Source organism: Pelobates fuscus, chromosome 2 (genome assembly GCF_036172605.1).
Source record: "Pelobates fuscus isolate aPelFus1 chromosome 2, aPelFus1.pri, whole genome shotgun sequence".
NCBI lineage: Eukaryota > Metazoa > Chordata > Amphibia > Anura > Pelobatidae > Pelobates > Pelobates fuscus.
In genome coordinates, this window is record NC_086318.1 from 380153098 (window position 1) to 380171920 (window position 18823).

General features: G+C 40.7%; 1 protein-coding gene across 6 annotated transcripts in view; it reads left to right on the plus strand.

Annotated features, from left to right (window-relative positions):
• Positions 1-18823, plus strand: part of EHBP1 (EH domain binding protein 1) — a 358354-nt gene that overhangs the window by 268517 nt on the left and 71014 nt on the right. For all 6 annotated transcript variants that reach the window (XM_063443756.1, XM_063443760.1, XM_063443758.1 and 3 more), the window contains 2 exons: positions 7872-7999; positions 14845-14980. In XM_063443756.1, the coding sequence (XP_063299826.1) occupies positions 7872-7999; positions 14845-14980 (264 nt within the window). The remainder of the gene's footprint in view (positions 1-7871; positions 8000-14844; positions 14981-18823) is intronic.

Genomic DNA, 18823 nt, shown 5'->3' on the forward strand with positions numbered 1-18823 from the left:
GTGGCTGTCTAATAGACAGCCACTAGAGGTGGAGTTAACCCTGCAAGGTAATTATTGCAGTTCATAAAAAACTGCAATAATTACACTTGCAGGGTTAGGAGTAGTGGGAGTTGGCACCCAGACCACTCCAATGAGCAGAAGTGGTCTGGGTGCCTGGAGTGTCCCTTTAAGGGCGAACTGCGGCAGAAAAAAGGTGATGAGGTTGGATGGGGACCTAAACACACACACACACACACTGATTTGATACACACTGACAGAGACACACTTTGATTTGGCACAGACAGACACACAAAGACAGACTCACACTCTCACGTACAGACATACACTCTTTTAGGGATGCAGAGGTCAGAATGACGGCATAACTGGAGGGCGTGCAAGGGAGCAGAGCAGGGAGTTTAGAGCTCCCTCACGCGCCTGCCCATCTGCCTCAACCTTTCAGGAGCCTCCCGCCTGCCTATGCTCTCTTTGGCAGGCCGAACATCCGCCCCTGCTCTTAATGAGCAGACTGACCGACTGCCCGCGCTCTTCATGAGCAGTACCCCAGCATGCCCATGTTCTTCATGAGCTTGCGCCAGGACAAAAATTCTAGTCGCCATGGCAGCCTGGCGACTGGGTTTTTGTCAAGTCTTTCTGTGACTGGTGTGCGACTGTATGGCCACATATGCAGCAAAACTGCAATGCACCATCAGATGTGTGGGGAACACTCTGCGGTAATCTCTGAGGTCGGATATGATCCATCTCTTCAGTCTCTGACCTCTTCAGTCATCTGCTCAATTTCAGTCAAAACACGTCAAATAGTTTGTCTAGGCGAGCCAGTGTACTATTTGACAGATCTCTGGATTCATATGGGTTCATGGCATCTGCCATTTTAAGCATGCTTGTGCTCCAGACTATATGTTGTGCAGACGTTAAGTAGGCCCAAAAGGTTTCGGCGATACTGAAGAATAGTCAACGATAACTTGCCAGGATAACATTCTCCAGCAGGGGGGTAAACAGGGATCTTCACTGAGTAGAGATATCGGCCGCTTGTCACACATTCTGCTTATCAGACCGGCCCCAGGTAGGCCTCCGAAGCTTCAAAGCAAAGTTTACGAAAAATATTCAGTAATGTCTCTTTCGAGAAGTTTGCAGGTACAGAAGGATTACACCCGCAGCTTGAATGCCCAATACCTTTGGTAAATGTCCGGTAAATGGGCAGAAAACAGCCTTTTCACTGTCTAGATGCGACTGATGAGTATGGCGGTCAGGTCCCATCCCATATTTTCTCTTTATTTTTTATTTTTTAAGATTCGGCAGGATGTGAAGACTGCAACAGCAAATTGCCAACCCCAACTTTGTAAAATACCCAAGATTTATTTCTTGAGTGTAAGTCTTTAACTTAACTATTTAACTCAAAGATCACAAAACATAAGTAAAAAGATATCACACACAGACTATAGTTCATACTTAAATACTTTATTATTAATGCTTTCATAATATTGTATTTTCCTGGTAAAAAGTGATTGTGTCCTCCTTTAAATGTATTCTTCCCAACTATTATTGCTGATGGTACACATTCATAGTGTGTGACTAAAGACTTGTACGGGGTCTCATCCATCATGATGGACAAAGTGTTTCTATACTGCAAGCAATGTCTGTTGTTGTTGGCACTATACAGTAAATTAAATGGTAAACACTACCAATTGTTTCAGCTTTTTTAAATTGACTTTTCCAGCAAGACGTCCCCTTGTATACAGTGCTTTAGCTTTCTATACTTTTAGTTTATGCTGTTCTATTTCTGTTTTTCATTATTATTTGTACAACATACCATTTTGTACCAGATAAGAATGTGGATATAAACACAAATGTATGTTTATACATATATGGCACTGTAAAATCAGTTTTGCTCTGTCTGACTGTTGTTTGACACTACATGTTGGGAGATCTTTAACAGATCCTTCCTATTAGATTAAAGGGGACTTGAGTAAACATTTTTATATTCATTTTATTAAAGAGAGTAGTTTAACATGTCCCCCATCACCCAGTGATGTATTTGTATCTGTGCTGCCCTAGGCATGATGGAACTTGCACACCCCCTAATTTACATTTGCCCCACCCCTTCTTGTCAATGCCACATCTCTTCCTATTAAACGACTAACACACACTTTGACTGACAGACAAACACTCAGATACACGGACATACAATCACTGACATAAACACACACTGACAGGCACACACTCACTCACTTACAGACAGCCACACAGTGACAGACATACACACAATCACTCAGATACACACTGACAGACATACACACACTGATAGCCAGACACACACAATCACAAACACTGACAGCCAGACACACGCAATTACTCACACATGCTGACAGCCAGACACACACTGACAGCCAGACACACACTGACAGCCAGACACACACTGACAGCCAGACACACACTGACAGCCAGACACACACTGACAGCCAGACACACACTGACAGCCAGACACACACTGACAGCCAGACACACACTGACAGCCAGACACACACTGACAGCCAGACACACACTGACAGCCAGACACACACTGACAGCCAGACACACACTGACAGCCAGACACACACTGACAGCCAGACACACACTGACAGCCAGACACACACTGACAGCCAGACACACACTGACAGCCAGACACACACTGACAGCCAGACACACACTGACAGCCAGACACACACTGACAGCCAGACACACACTGACAGCCAGACACACACTGACAGCCAGACACACACTGACAGCCAGACACACACTGACAGCCAGACACACACTGACAGCCAGACACACACTGACAGCCAGACACACACTGACAGCCAGACACACACTGACAGCCAGACACACACTGACAGCCAGACACACACTGACAGCCAGACACACACTGACAGCCAGACACACACTGACAGCCAGACACACACTGACAGCCAGACACACACTGACAGCCAGACACACACTGACAGCCAGACACACACTGACAGCCAGACACACACTGACAGCCAGACACACACTGACAGCCAGACACACACTGACAGCCAGACACACACTGACAGCCAGACACACACTGACAGCCAGACACACACTGACAGCCAGACACACACTGACAGCCAGACACACACTGACAGCCAGACACACACTGACAGCCAGACACACACTGACAGCCAGACACACACTGACAGCCAGACACACACTGACAGCCAGACACACACTGACAGCCAGACACACACTGACAGCCAGACACACACTGACAGCCAGACACACACTGACAGCCAGACACACACTGACAGCCAGACACACACTGACAGCCAGACACACACTGACAGCCAGACACACACTGACAGCCAGACACACACTGACAGCCAGACACACACTGACAGCCAGACACACACTGACCGCCAGACACACACTGACCGCCAGACACACACTGACCGCCAGACACACACTGACCGCCAGACACACACTGACCGCCAGACACACACTGACCGCCAGACACACACTGACCGCCAGACACACACTGACCGCCAGACACACACTGACCGCCAGACACACACTGACCGCCAGACACACACTGACCGCCAGACACACACTGACCGCCAGACACACACTGACCGCCAGACACACACAGACCGCCAGACACACACAATCACATCATATTCCGGTTCATGGCATCACTCTGCGGCACGTGAGGGAGCTGAGCAGAGAGCTCGCTAATTAATGCTCACTCTGGATTTTTAGTTAGCTGAATGCCGCCAGGCTAACAAGGTTTTTGCCTGGGCATTTGGGGGCGGCGTTTTTTGCTGCCCCTGGAAAGTGCAGCCCAAGGCAAATGCCTTGTTTGCCTTGCGGCAAATACGTCCCTGCCATCACCCCCCAGGTGCAAAAATGAAACGTGTTTATATGCATCTTGGTGAAAAAATGTTAACTAGACTTGGGCGTTTATTTTCAGACATTTTCAGACACATTTTGGCCATTCGTCTGAAAGACAAATGAATGAATACAAATAATGATTGAAACGAACGATTTGCTGGTTGGATGAAATAATGTCCGTGCAATTCATGAGTTTGTTTTATATTACAAGGAGGGAGCTGCCGGCTCACCCTTCCGCCTACTAAACAATGAGCCGTGCCACCTACTAAACAACGAGCAGCCAATGGCTCCCTTCTTGTAATGTTTCAGAATAGAAGCTCCTTAATTCCTCTATGCCCCCCCTTTCCATGGCATATGAGTTAAAGCCTTCTTCCTGTTCCTACCCGCTGTGCCATAAGTAGTAGCATGTCACTCAGCGTCTGCTTGCTGTTATAAAAAAAGACCAGCAAATGGGCAGATATTGCTGCCTAGTCTGTAATCCAATAAAGGGGGACAAGGCACAGGTTCCCCATAGTGGGGCACCTAATAAAACAATTAATTGGAGGGGGTTAGTATTCCCACCCGTGCTTTGCAAGTGGGTGCCATTAAACTAAACAAGGGGACCTGGTGTCCCCCTTCAGTTCACAGACGTGACCACAGGTAGAGGCTATTAAAAAAATAAAATAAACAGGGAACCTAGTTTCGCCCTGTGCCTCCACCCGTGTCCCACTTTTGTATCGGCATGGTATGAAGTTAGCAAGGAACGGTCAATTTGGCTGAGAGTGCTGCTTTTCCTCTTTACTCTGACACAAGCACTGTATAATTAGTTATAGTGGAATATCCAGTTCTTAGCATTTGTTTTGTGCATTGAGTGTGAAATTTGTTGGATAAATGTATCTATACTGAATGCATTGCTAGCTTAGCATAAAAGGAGTGACCTTTTCTACCTGCATACCTCCCACTGCTCTGGACCATTTGTGGTTCCGAGGTGGTCATTTGGATTGACAGGTTTGAGCACAGACATAATTGTAGTGGTCTTTAATGATCGGAATAGAAAGCAGTTTGTTGTAGTTCTTATGAAAATTTGATCTCTGCTGATTGATGAAATACACAGACCTTTTGAAGTGTTCTCCAGGAAATGGAGTGAAACTTTTCAGAATGAGATTTATCCTTGACTGGATTAGTGACCTTGTCACATCTTGAACCCTTCTTCGTCAGTAATGCCAAGGCTATTTGGTTGCACCTGTGCAGCAAAAACTTTATTAAAATCTTAATAGAGCAGTTGTTGATTTTAATTCTTGACTGTTTTTAGTTGTCATATTATTTTTTTTTTTTTTCTTACCATCACAATAGATGGAGCTGTGATAGATGTATTTCGGGATTGTACAATCCGTTGTGGGTGGCAAATGTGTATCTCTTTTTTTAAAATCTTTTCTTTTTCTTTTTTTTCTACCCATTTTCATTGTTTTCTTAAGGATAAGGATTGCTTTATTTATTTGTATTAATTTTTTTGCCCTATTCTTTAAGGAATTCTGTAAACACTAAGACAACCTTAGCCTATTGAAGCAGTGTTGTGTATATATCATGACCCTGCAGTCACACTACTCAATTCTCTTCCATTTAAGAGTTAAATCACTTTTGTTTCTATTTATGCAGTCCTAGTCACACCTTCCCCGACTGTGACTGACACTACATCCATGAAAAAATGGTGTTCTTTTCGATCAGATCTTACAGCACAGTGTGTTTACTTTATACGTTTGTGTCTCCTGCACTGTTAATTATTGTTTACGTTTTAATCATACACACAAGGCTTTAAGCAGACTGGAGATAAAAAAAAAATCTAAATTAAACAGATTGTGCAATAGAGGAAGTTTAAACATTAGACATTTTGAGTATCTCAATCTATTAACTAAGTGACATAAGATCTAGATACAACCAAAATGTTGTAGCATATGAAATAGTCTCAAGACTAGAATAGATGTTTTGTAGATTGATTGTAATTGCATTACTATTTAAAATGTTTCCACTCCAGTAAATGTCTATTACGAGTTACTAAACGATAAGTGTGCCTGGTGTGGTGTTTATCAATCTATATAATCTGTACAATTTTTAGTCAAAATGCTGCAACACTTAAAACCATATTAACTCATTCTCAAGGCACACCATGGACCTAGTTTTTTCAGTATCGCCATTGAAAAAGGATAGGCAGATGTCTAAATCCTCATCTGCCGATGTGGTACTTGGTTGAGAACCTCTGGTCTAAAGTCCAGTACCATGGAGGCTTCTGATACACTTTTTAGGTGTGTGGATAAACGTTAACAAATAAACAGAATATGGAGATAAAGAAACTATCAGACTTCATGCAAGTGAAGCAGAACATAATAAAGAGCAACTTCTATACTAGTAAGATACATTTTCACACAGATTAGTTTTGTTTAGATGCCCTTTGTAAACTCAGTATTTCATGTGTGCAGCTTATATTTCTGCTCAAAGTATTGACCAGCTAACTCTCCTCTGACCTATTTCCCAATCCTAAATGTTATGTAACACGAGTAACATTATAGGGGATATATATTTAGAATGTCCTTCTATACCAACAGTGTAGTGAAAGAGAAGTCTACTACAATACAATAATAATAAGACTTTGCCAGATTTAATGTAACAGCTTGAAAACAAGGTTCTCGATTAATGACGGTGCTTTAATTTTGGGTAAAGTCTTTGCCTCTGCCTAGTTAAACCCCACTGTGAATGGATGGTGTGCACACTACTAGTGATGAGGATTTTTGTTCATAACCACATCCACTTCAGCAACGTGTATTACATTAAAATTACTTTAATCCATAAAGCCCCATTTAATATTTCACTTTGTTCCGGAACTGTTTTTTGCTAGACAGCAAAGCACATTTTTATGCTAGGGTCCCATTCGGTCTCTCTGCATCTCTGCAGAGAGATAATAAATGACAACTATCTCCCATCTCTTACTGTACACAGACATGTTTGTAGGTTAACCTTTCTTGCTGTATTCTCGCAACCAAAACTGGTGGAATTTATATAAATGTATTTGTTTTATAACAAATTCTTAGAGTAGTTTACTTATTTATTTCTTATCTTAATTTTATACCTTAAAAAGCCATATTTTGCTTTATTTAAGGCTGTTCTGTTTGAAATATTGCAGGATAAGGGAAGCTATAAAGTCTCTAAATATTTCTGTCCCCAATCTTTTCGTACAGTTTTGTAGCCATTAAAACGGTGTAAATTTACATAATTAATGTTGAGGTATCCATATTGCTGTTATATCCCACATATATGTGTTTGCTGTGTATCCCATATTGGTATTAAAATGTGCATTTGGTGTTTGCTTGCATGTTCTTTTTTTATTTCATTAAGAGAACTTACTAGTGAAAGGGTTGATAGTGGTGATCTTAATATTTTTGTACTGTGGGGGGAGCTATGTCTGCCTTTTTTCCCCCAAGGATAAAGAGTCCATGTTCTTTTAAGAACTCTTTTAGCACCTAATGTAATAAGATATTTTTACAATTTCCGTGTGTTTACTGTGGTTTGACAACCTGTTCAAAAAATCCATTTCTCGGAAGAGGTGAACTTTTCTGAAGTACATGCTGGAATGTCTGAGTACATGTATGTGCAGGAGATGCAATGTTTTAATTAACAGAGGGGTTAAAAAGTTCACCACAGTTTTATGTGTGACCCACCATTGATTAGGAGCCATGAACAGTCTAGTGTGTGAAGTTCTCTGAAAAGTACATAGAGAGCCTGTGTGAGCATGCACATGTCTAGTCTGATATACATCTCAATTAATTTCAGCATCTCGTGTTACCTTTCTCTTGTGGAGTTGTGTTGGGGTTTTTTTGTGTGTGTTTTTTTTTTTTGTTTGTTTTTTTTTTTCTCTTTGAGTCACAGCAGAGAAACAGCAAACAGGTTGAAAACTGACATATTGCTGAGTAATCGTTAAGTCTGCCTCTCTTTGTTTTGTTTCCAATTTGCATACCTAGCTGGACAAAACAGTCGTTCTGTGGACATGAAATTGAAGAGACTTCTGGAGGCTCAACCACAGGTGGCAAACTCTTTGTCCAACGCAGCCCAGAAAACCACCCCGGAAAGCCCTGACAAAGAGTTCAAGGTGAGTTTGCCTGCCTGATCTACATTCCTCTGACTGCTCCTCTCTGAACTTGAAAAACAGAAAGGGGCAATGCCCTGCATTTAATAACGCTATGAACGTAAGTTCTCCCATCCAGCCTTAGCTATAGCTGCTCTTCATGTGTCCATATAGCCACTTTGAAATGTTCTTGTAACTCCGTATTCTTTTACTGTTTAACCTTTTGAGTGTCGTGGCAGCCTCAAAGGATTAAGCTGGAAGGCTGGTACTCTGCATTTTCTAACGTCCAACATGCTGCCACACACACAGCTTCTCTAGAAGTACTTATCTTCTGGGTTATCCCAAGTTTTCCTGAGCGTATTTTTACCCTCTATGTAAATCTACCATCTGGGATCTTTTATGCTGGTAAAACCATTTAAATCTACAAACTGAATTAACATGGGAAGCTTTCTTAGAAGGCTGGTCCCTGCTTTAGACTAGCAAGCTAATGGAAGTGGCATGTTTAATAGGCTTAAATGTAAATGGCTGGTAACTTCATTGTTAGGCAAAGAGGAAGCACAGCACATACCAGGTAAGATTAAAAATAAAATCTTTTTAAGCCCCCAGAAAGAATATAATGGGCATTTCATTTTTATTCAAACTTGCCATGAAAATAAAAGTGCTCGTTTTCCACAGTTAGGGTTATATTCCATTCTCTCTCCCCCCCCCCCCCCCCCCCCCTTCCAGACATCTGTGATGCAATCAGTCCTATTAGCCATTCATTCCATACCAATAGCTGCCATGTATCACCAATTCTCAGCAGATAACTGTCCGCATTCTTTTTCTGACAATCCTGTTATAACAGATCTCTATACAAATACAAGTCCTGTTGTGATAGCACTATACCTTCACAGTATGCCACATCCGAGTTTAGGTATAAAAAGTAGCATGTTTACGGTTTTATTGTTTTGTTTTCTGGCCCTTTTCCTATTTGCACCTATTTATTACTTTATTTGTACCAAGTTATTCCTTATTGCAGCTTTTTAATCATTCACCATTTGAATAATCTCAGATGTCCTCTCTGATAATTCAATTCCAGCTTTGTCACAAACAGAATAAAAAGTGTGTGTGTGTGTGTGTGTGTGTGTCGAGAGAGAGTAGAGATGTTTTTTTGTTTTTATTTTTTTATTACTCTTTTGGGGGTTTTTTTTATACTTTTTTTTTTTTTTTGAGCTGGCTTATCAGGGCATTATTCATCAGACAGGGAAAGGGAAACCTGTCGCTGGTATCCTGATGGCTTTGAGACACTCTGAGCTGTGGATAACTTTTCAGCCACCTGCAGGTTGTTAGGAGACTCCATTGCTGACTGAAAGGATTTCCTTCCTGCAGATACAGAGGCTCTTTGATGTCCCAAAACAATGACTTTCATTGCCAGCCTTGCCCTGTCCGTTCCAATAAATGGGTGATGAAAGTTTATAGGAGCAGCACCCAAGGATTCTTTGACATCAGTTCTGATCTATTTTATTTATCTTTTAGGGGTATGTTTGTGTGTACGTCCAGTGTCGCTTTTATTTTTCTCTTCTCAGTTGATTTAATGTAAAATGAAGCAAGTTGGGGATTAATACAATGAATTGAAAAGGCTAACTGAATTAGTGGGCTTAGCGGAATACATTTGTAAAGTGGCAGAAGTCCTTCCACATTAAAAGAATCTCCAAATAGGATTTAGTTGCTGATCAGACTGATATTTAGCTCATTGCTTGTGTTAAAAGAAATAATAGTTAATTTGTTGAATTGTCCAGTTAACACACACATGTTTGTAAAAAATAAATACTAATATAGATTTCAATAATTTTATTGTATCTTTAATTTTTTTTTTTAATGTTTCCTTTTTTTTTTTTTTTTTTTTTTAACGTCAGCACGTTTTGTTACTGTTCAGGTACTTTGTATGTGTGTGTGTATATGTGAGTGTGTATATATATATATATAACGTAGTACAAATCACTTCTTTAACTGCCAGCATTGCAGAATTTGCAGGGAGAAAAAAAAAATATGCATAAATATAAAATGTACTTTTTATCGCAAGAAATATATTGTGTACATTATGATTAATTCTAACGGTGCATGATATGAATTTACGATCTTCAAGCATGTTTTATTTTATTTAATTTTTGGCATAGGCTTACACACATCTAAAAACACACACACACACACACAAAACTAATAAAATTCAGTTTACACATTGATAATCGAGACACTCTGCATTTGTGGAAAGGGCTATAAACTGTTACCTTCCCTGGAGATTTCAGCATCCCGGCCTCCTCCCGGCTACAGAATAGGCGGTTAGGACAAGTCCCTCATTACCGATTGTCTCAATGCAGAGGAAGGGCAAAGTCTTGGTAGCTTTTGATAACCAGTCTCAGCATTCAGCAGGCTTAGTTATTAGTCATGCATCTTAGCCTTCTCCTATTTACTTTCAAAACACTTAATAAAAATAATAAAAGATTAGGTGTAAAATGAAATATTTGTTTGGTACACAGGCCCTCGGTATCTGTAGTTTCCACACACTGCTGTGATTTAGCCTTCTGGGATTTTTCACGTTGATAGAACCATTTGAATTTGCTACCACTGTTAACACTGGAGGCCCTGGGAAAAAAAAAAAAATCTAACAATTGTCCCCGTAAAGGGCTTACCTACAAATCTGGCTTTGGAAAGGTATAACTGATGAAATGCTGTTCACTGGGGTTGTGTTCTAATCCTGCTTTTTAGACTTCACACAGCATTAGGGGTTTATCTGAATGGGCATAACATTAGAAAGTAGTAGTTCTTGTTGAACAAGTCTGTGGGACTTTAAAATCATAGAAAAACCTCCAGTTTAAGGTTGCAGGGAAAGAGGAACAGATTAGCAGGGACCAGCATTACGCATGATACAAATCCGTCTTTTTGAAAGGGAGCTGCCGCGTGGAGATTGAAAGTTCAGCAAACAAGAGGAAGTTTCTGTTTAATACTTTAATATTGTTCCATCTGAGAGCTTTACATTACTTTATGTTAATATTTACAATTTTTTTTTCATTCCTCTCTTTTGTAGTTTTATAACCTGTTAGGAGGTCCCAGAATGTGTAGGTAAATGAAACGGATTACTATCCACTTTTATATTTGTAAAGATTTATTTTTTATTTATAATTGTGATCGCTAAAGTAACCTTTGTAGGGTTTAACGCTATTCGGCACGCACATGTAAAATTTACTTTGAGAGAAGGCGGCGAGGAAGCAACCCATTAGTCCAAGGGCCTCGATAATAAGGAAGTATTAGAAATGAACTCTGAAAATTAACAAGAGACTAAGTGGAACTTCATAGCGTAACTTGTAAAACAAAACAAACATTCTATGCTTCGTAAGCAAAGTAAAAAAAAAAAACACATGACGGGACGGCACATATTAATGCAGCTAAAATCAGTGGAGATTGTGGGACACAAACAGTATCTATAAAAGTAATGGTTTATGGCGCTCCCGAGCTAAGCAGGTACTAGCATCACTTTACACCCAGAATATTTTCAAATAGCCTTTTATTAGACCTACCAGGAAAATATCTAATTATAGGAAGTGCAGATTTAATAGAACTAAAAGAGTAGGTAAAGTATTCTGCAATAATTCTGTGTTTAATCAAGATATTCCAACCTCAATATACATATGAAAGTCCTGTAGTACATCAATTAAATAGAGTTTGCAATGGGGAGATTTTTTTTTTTAAAAGGGGTCTTTATTAAAATAAAGTTGAACAAAGTTCTAATAGTGGTCTTCATTTCCATGGAAGCCAATAGAATAAACAGGAATGTAGCATTACGTCCGTTTCTGTGGATGGCTCGGCTTTTCTTATTGTGACACATTTTTTAACTCCCTTTGTTAGATAGTGGTTATTTAGGTGATCATAAATATAGGAAGACAATGGAGTATACTAAATGTGCTATTTTATTTCTATAGCCAATAATATCACTTGAAGGACAAATAAATGTTTGCAACTTATTAAGTAGTAGTTATACTTAACTATAGTCACTTATAATGTGCAAAAAAAACAGTAATGTAATACCCAAATAACTGAATGGCTAAGAAAATAATAAAAGCAGATGCAATGACTGACTAGTTTCTTTTATAATACCTACAGACCAATTGTTTCTGATTCTTTAATTTGCTACTATGGAGGTTTGGGAGTTTTTATGAAAGCCCTTTATTAATCTTGTGGTGGTTGTTTACCCAGAGAACCCTGGACCGGTTCAGATCACGTGAAATGCAATCCACACCACAGTGCATGATATAAAGATATGCATCACAGAATGTCCCATGTTGAGAGTAAATCACAAGTATCATCACCTTCTGTACTGATGTCTGCACAGACCAGGAAATGGGTGTGATTTTTAAGCCAATCCTGGACTTTCTATTTTCATTTTATTATGTTATTTTTTATATAGCGCCAACAAATTCTGCAGTGCTTTACAGTAGGTGAACGTACAAATATGTAGTTTTAACCAGACAAGTTTGACGCACAGGAACAGAGGGGTTGAGGGCCCTGCTCAATGAGCGTACATGCTAGAGGGAGTGGGGTATAGTGACACAAAAGGTAAGGATAGTATTAGACTAATGACAGTTGCAAGAGAGGAATCAGTCGGGAGCTATTAACAGTTTAATTGATACGCTTTATGAAGAAATGTTTTTTTTTTTAAATTCTTTATTTATCAACCATGCATGGTGTTTGTACAGAAGAAAAAAAAGGTGGGGGGCAATATATGCATACAATTATCGGTACAGTGAGTCCTGACTTTAGAATACCGATGAGGGTGTTGATTAGAAGCTTCGCTGGGGTCTTTGTCTTCATATATCAGGTCGGGTGAGTACGAAGTGTGACATAGGTTGTTGATGATAATGTTCACCAGGCCGTTTCTGGCGGTTAAGATAGTGGTATATTCCTGGGCTCTATGGGTCTAGCTTGTAACAAGGTGGGGTTTGTAACGTTGGTAAGAACCCAGCAAGTGGTCTGGTTGGGCATAGTACACAAGGTTGGGTTGCCCAACCCCTTTACTCTTGCCCATTCGCTAGGACTCCGCCTAACCGCTTTGTCGTCTGTATCAATATTCACTTGCCTCTGATATAAACACAGCCATGCATGGATTTTTGTTTTTAGAGAAGAAGATAGATAAAGTAGTAAGAAGGAAGAGTGAGAAACGAGTAAGGAAATGCCAGGGGGTCGTGGGGAGGGTGGGGGGAGGTATGCTGGGGGAGCGTCGTTAGTATAGTCCGATCCCTCACTGATTTATGTAGTCTTCCCAGGGTTCCCACGTCTTAAGGAATGTTTGAATGGTGTCTCTGATTTGTGCAGTTAGCTTGTCCATTAGGTGCGCTTCTTTAATATATTGTATTACTGTCTCTATCTGCGGCATGTCGATGTGTAGCCATATTTTTGCCATTGCTCGCCTGGCTGCTAAGGTAATTTTGTTGAGCAGTTTTTGGTCCTTATGAGGAAGACTGTCTATTGGTCTGGCTATTAGAAATGTCCAGGGGTCTGGTCGGATGCGCTTGTGTAGGACCGTCGTCAGTAGTGTGGCTACCGTTTCCCAGTAGGTTTGTGCCTTCGGGAAGAAGTGGGTTTTTAACAATTTCTTTGAAGGAGTGGAGACTGGGTGAGCATCTAACGGAGGAGGGAAGCGAGTTCCACAGGAACGGCACAGCCCTTGAGAAATCTTGAAGGCGAGCATCAGAGGTGGGAGTACGGACAGTAGATACACGAAAGTCATCAGCAGAGTGTAAGGGCCTAGACGGGACATACTTGTGTATTAGGGAGGATAGATAGGTATTCATTTTGAATATTTTATTTATCCAATCAACTTCCTTGTATGGCAGACCAAGTTTAAGGTAATTCTATTCACAGAAAAAAATAAACTACTCATGTAAGTTACTAGAAACTACTGGGTCACTTTTATTAACTGCTACACATACCTTCATTCTTGTTGTATCGTTCATTAAACTGTTAGTGACTGTGTCTAACACTTGTATGTAACTCTATTGCCAAGGCTTTGACTTGCACAGTAATTGTTTCTGAGGTATTTTAAAACCTTACCCATAACAAGCACATTTGCAGTGCTTTTTTTCCACTCCTGGTAATTATGTTGTACAGCAACTATTTTACACATATGATTCTTTGTTATATTTTTTTGTAATAATAATATCTTATTTTTGCGTACACATACTACACATACCTTAGCCGATTTCACATTTTTACCCCAACCTGTTTTTCCCATTTTTACATCTTGCAGTATAGCTGTTTTTTTTGTCCATATTACAACAGCAAACATATAGCCTTGACTATATAATCCCACATACTTGGTTAACACAATAACCATTTAGCTTGTTGTTCTGCACTGTAAAGCAGTGGGTGTGAATCTCCAAATTCAAGATAGTTCTTATATTCCATCTGCTTCTTCTACAGAAGTTATAGTGATATTAAAAAAACTTTGATTATAGACATGTGGTTTCATGGAACCTCAGAACTAGGGTGCTTTAAATTAAGCTGATTAGTAAATTTGGAATGATCCCATGCACAGTATTCTATTTGGAATATATTGTTTGCAGCTAATTTTCTACCTTAAAGGTTGGTGTATTACTACCATCTCATGTTACAAAGAAACTTCTTAACTTTGACAGGGTTGTTGTGCGAAGGGAGAGGTTTTTCCTAAGACTTACCACTCTGACAAACATGAGGTGTAATTTTAGATCTGGTTATCTTATCAAAAACAACATTTTAAGTGGACCTCATATTGAGTTTGTTCTTCTGTTCCTCTCCCTGATGTTGTTCTGTGAAATTTTACTTCACTCTGCTAAGACATGTTCCTTTTTTGTTTGTAGAATGGCACAGAAGACGCACGCTCAGACAGGCAGCAGAAACCACCTGATCGCTTCAAGAATCCTGTTGTGTTCAAAGATTCAACAGTCAGAAAGACCCAACTGCAGTCGTTCAGTCAATATGTGGAGAGCAGACCAGGTACAGAAACTCTCTTTTCAGCACCTTCTAAAAACAAAAAAAAAATCCTTTACCGTTACACGAGCCATTAGGAGTAATAATTAGCAGTGGGACACAGGACGAAACAGTAAATAGAAATGTTGACAACAGCAGTAAAAACCTTTTCGTTATGAGCCTAGTTAAATGAGATCTAAAAGGTAGCCAAATACTCAAAAAGCTAGCCCCACTCTCCTCACTGGTGTAGTGGACGTGTGGCATAGCTAGAGTTAAATAAACAAAATTGTCTAGATGTTTGAAGATGTCATTTAAGGCAAAGCAGGAGGATACACCTCTACTGGCGAGTAATTGCTTAATGCTTTTATGGTGAGTATAGAGATTTTTTTGTTATTATTTTAAAGGGGAGGTAGTGAGGCGGACTTTCAATAATTATGGGCAGCCTTAGACATGTCCTGTAAGCAGGTAGGTACAAGTCGTGGCGTGAACAGAGGACAAAGGTTAGTGGTGGTGCAATCTACTTGCTGATTATAATGAGAATATGTAGACTGGAACGCCATAACGTACAGTTTTGTAGGTGAGAATTAGAACTTTAAACTGAATCCTTAAGCATACAGGAAATGTTAGTATTGACTGTTGAGGTGTGAGAAAAGCTGCAAGAAAAGCCTGGCGTACGTTTTCTTACCTCAGAACCCTTCATCATATTAAAGGATGTTAATTAGACCCAATCGGCATCATTTCAATATCAAATTGTACATTTGCATAGTTCTACAACCATTTATATAAAACCAACAATCAATGCCAGGTGCAAATTTGAGATAAATACACTTTTATTCTGCTGCAAACACTTTGGATCTCCCTTACGTTCTCCAGTTAAGTTAAAACACAAAACAAACACATTTGACTATTGGAAAATAAAACACACAGTAATGGTTATTGTATTTACATTACAAAAGCTTTCGCTCTGTTAACCCCAGGACCTGATATATGAGCACTCATTAACACAGCCTTAATTTCCTTCCAGCTTTCCCTAGTGTTCGTTTGTCCTTATCTGCAGATCACTTGGTTATCCCCTTAAGGACACATGACATGTGTGACATGTCATGATTCCCTTTTATTCCAGAAGGTTGGTCCTTAAGGGGTTAAGTAGCTTTTATATGTGTTAGGCTTATACAGTTAGTTCTTAGTGGAAAAGGGGAATGTGTTTTAAACTTTGGCGTATTTGGTGTTTGCAAGGATTTTTCTGCTAGCAAGAATTCCTCGAGACAGATTTTCTTTTCTAACTAGACATAATACATATTACTAGATTCTGGTAAAATAGATGAAAAATTAAACTGGATAGTTGCTAAAACTCACTCTGGATAGTGTCCAAGGAATTTACTGACTCATTTCTGGGTAAATTGCAATCTGCATAAAATTTAAAAAAATTGAATTTATAGGAATTAAAGTACGAGATTGTATCTAATCCAACTGAAATGAGCAACCTTATCTTAGTAAATAAAATTAAATAAAATAGAGATGGCTTCCAGGACTTCTCCTTACAAGGAAGAGGTGGGAATCAATTCTCATCTCTTCCCTCGCCCAATGTGTAAAGGTGTGGGCCATAGACCCAGTCAGTGGCGTACATACCAGGGTCGCAGGGGTCGCGGCTGCGACCGGGCCCGGCCCACCAGGGGGCCCGGCCGCCCCTGCGACCCAGTATGTACCCACAGGGCCAGCCTCTTCTGCTGGGGGGCCCAGGAGCCGGCCACCTCCGGGCCCCCCGAGGCTGGCCCTGCTGTCACCCGGCTGGCGAGCGCGCGAGGGAGCACTGTCCCCTGGGTGCTCCCTCTTCAGCTCCCTCGCGCACCGCACTGAAACCGGAGCCGGAAGATGACGTCATCTTCCGGCTCCGGTATCAGTACGCGGCGCGCGAGGGAGCTGAAGAGGGAGCACCCAGGGGACAGTGCTCCCTCGCGCGCCCGCCAGCCGGGTGACCAGCAACACCACTGGACCCCAGGGAATCCCCCCAGCTCTCACACAGGTAAGGAGGCTGGGGGGATTAAATTTAAAAAAAAAAAACAGAAAAAACGTGTGTGTGTGTTTAGTGAGTGTGTTAGTGAGTGTGTTAGTGTTAGTGAGTGTGTTAGTGAGTGTGTTAGTGAGTGTGTGTGTGTGTTAGTGTTAGTGAGTGTGTTAGTGAGAGTGGTAGTGAGTGAGAGTGTTAATGTGAGTGTGTTAATGTGAGTGTGTTAATGTGAGTGTGTTAGTGAGTGTGTGTGTGTGTTAGTGAGTGTGTGTGTGTGTTAGTGAGTGTGTGTGTGTGTGTTAGTGAGTGTGTGTGTGTGTTAGTGTTAGTGAGTGTGTTAGTGAGAGTGGTAGTGAGTGAGTGTGTTAGTGAGAGTGGTAGTGAGTGAGAGTGGTAGTGAGAGTGTTAGTGAGAGTGTTAGTGAGAGTGTTAGTGAGAGTGTTAGTGAGAGTGTTAGTGAGAGTGTTAGTGAGAGTGTTAGTGAGAGTGTTAGTGAGAGTGTTAGTGAGAGTGTTAGTGAGAGTGTTAGTGAGAGTGTTAGTGAGAGTGTTAGTGAGAGTGTTAGTGAGAGTGTTAGTGAGAGTGTTAGTGAGAGTGTTAGTGAGAGTGTTAGTGTGTTAGTGTTAGTGTGTTAGTGTTAGTGTGTTAGTGTTAGTGTGTTAGTGTTAGTGTGTTAGTGTTAGTGTGTTAGTGTTAGTGTGTTAGTGTTAGTGAGTGTGTTAGTGAGTGTGTTAGTGAGTGTGTTAGTGAGTGTGTTAGTGAGTGTGTTAGTGAGTGTGTTAGTGAGTGTGTTAGTGAGTGTGTTAATGTGAGTTAGTTTGTGTTAGTGTGTGTGTGTGTTAGTGAGAGTGTGTTAGTGAGAGAGTGTGTTAGTGTTAATGTGAGTGTGTTAGTGTTAGTGAGTGTGTTAGTGAGAGTGTTAGTGAGAGTGTTAGTGAGAGTGTTAGTGTGTTAGTGTTAGTGTGTTAGTGTTAGTGTGTTAGTGTTAGTGTGTTAGTGTTAGTGTGTTAGTGTTAGTGTGTTAGTGTTAGTGTGTTAGTGTTAGTGTGTTAGTGTTAGTGTGTTAGTGTTAGTGTGTTAGTGTTAGTGTGTTAGTGTTAGTGTGTTAGTGTTAGTGAGTGTGTTAGTGTTAGTGAGTGTGTTAGTGAGTGTGTTAGTGAGTGTGTTAGTGAGTGTGTTAGTGAGTGTGTTAGTGAGTGTGTGTGTGTTAGTGAGTGTGTGTGTGTTAGTGAGTGTGTTAATGTGAGTGTTAGTTTGTGTTAGTGTGTGTGTGTGTTAGTGAGAGAGTGTGTTAGTGAGAGAGTGTGTTAGTGTTAGTGAGTGTGTTAGTGTTAGTGAGTGTGTTAGTGTTAGTGAGTGTGTTAGTGAGTGTTAGTGAGTGTGTTAGTGAGTGTGTGTGTTAGTGAGTGTGTTAATGTGAGTGTGTTAGTGTTAGTGAGTGTGTTAGTGAGTGTGTTAGTGTTAGTTTGTGTTAGTGTGTTAGTGAGAGAGTGTGTTAGTGTGAGTGTGTTAGTGTGAGTGTGTTAGTGTGAGTGTGTTAGTGGTAGTGTGTTAGTGGTAGTGTGTTAGTGGGAGTGTGTTAGTGGGAGTGTGTTAGTGGGAGTGTGTTAGTGGGAATGTGTTAGTGGGAGTGTGTTAGTGTGAGTGTGTTAGTGTGAGTGTGTTAGTGTGAGTGTGTTAGTGTGAGTGTGTTAGTGTGAGTGTGTGAGTGTGAGTGTGTCAGTGTGAGTGTGTCAGTGTGAGTGTGTCAGTGTGAGTGTGTCAGTGTGAGTGTGTCAGTGTGAGTGTGTCAGTGTGAGTGTGTCAGTGTGAGTGTGTCAGTGTGAGTGTGTTAGTGTGAGTGTGAGTGTGTGAGTGTGAGT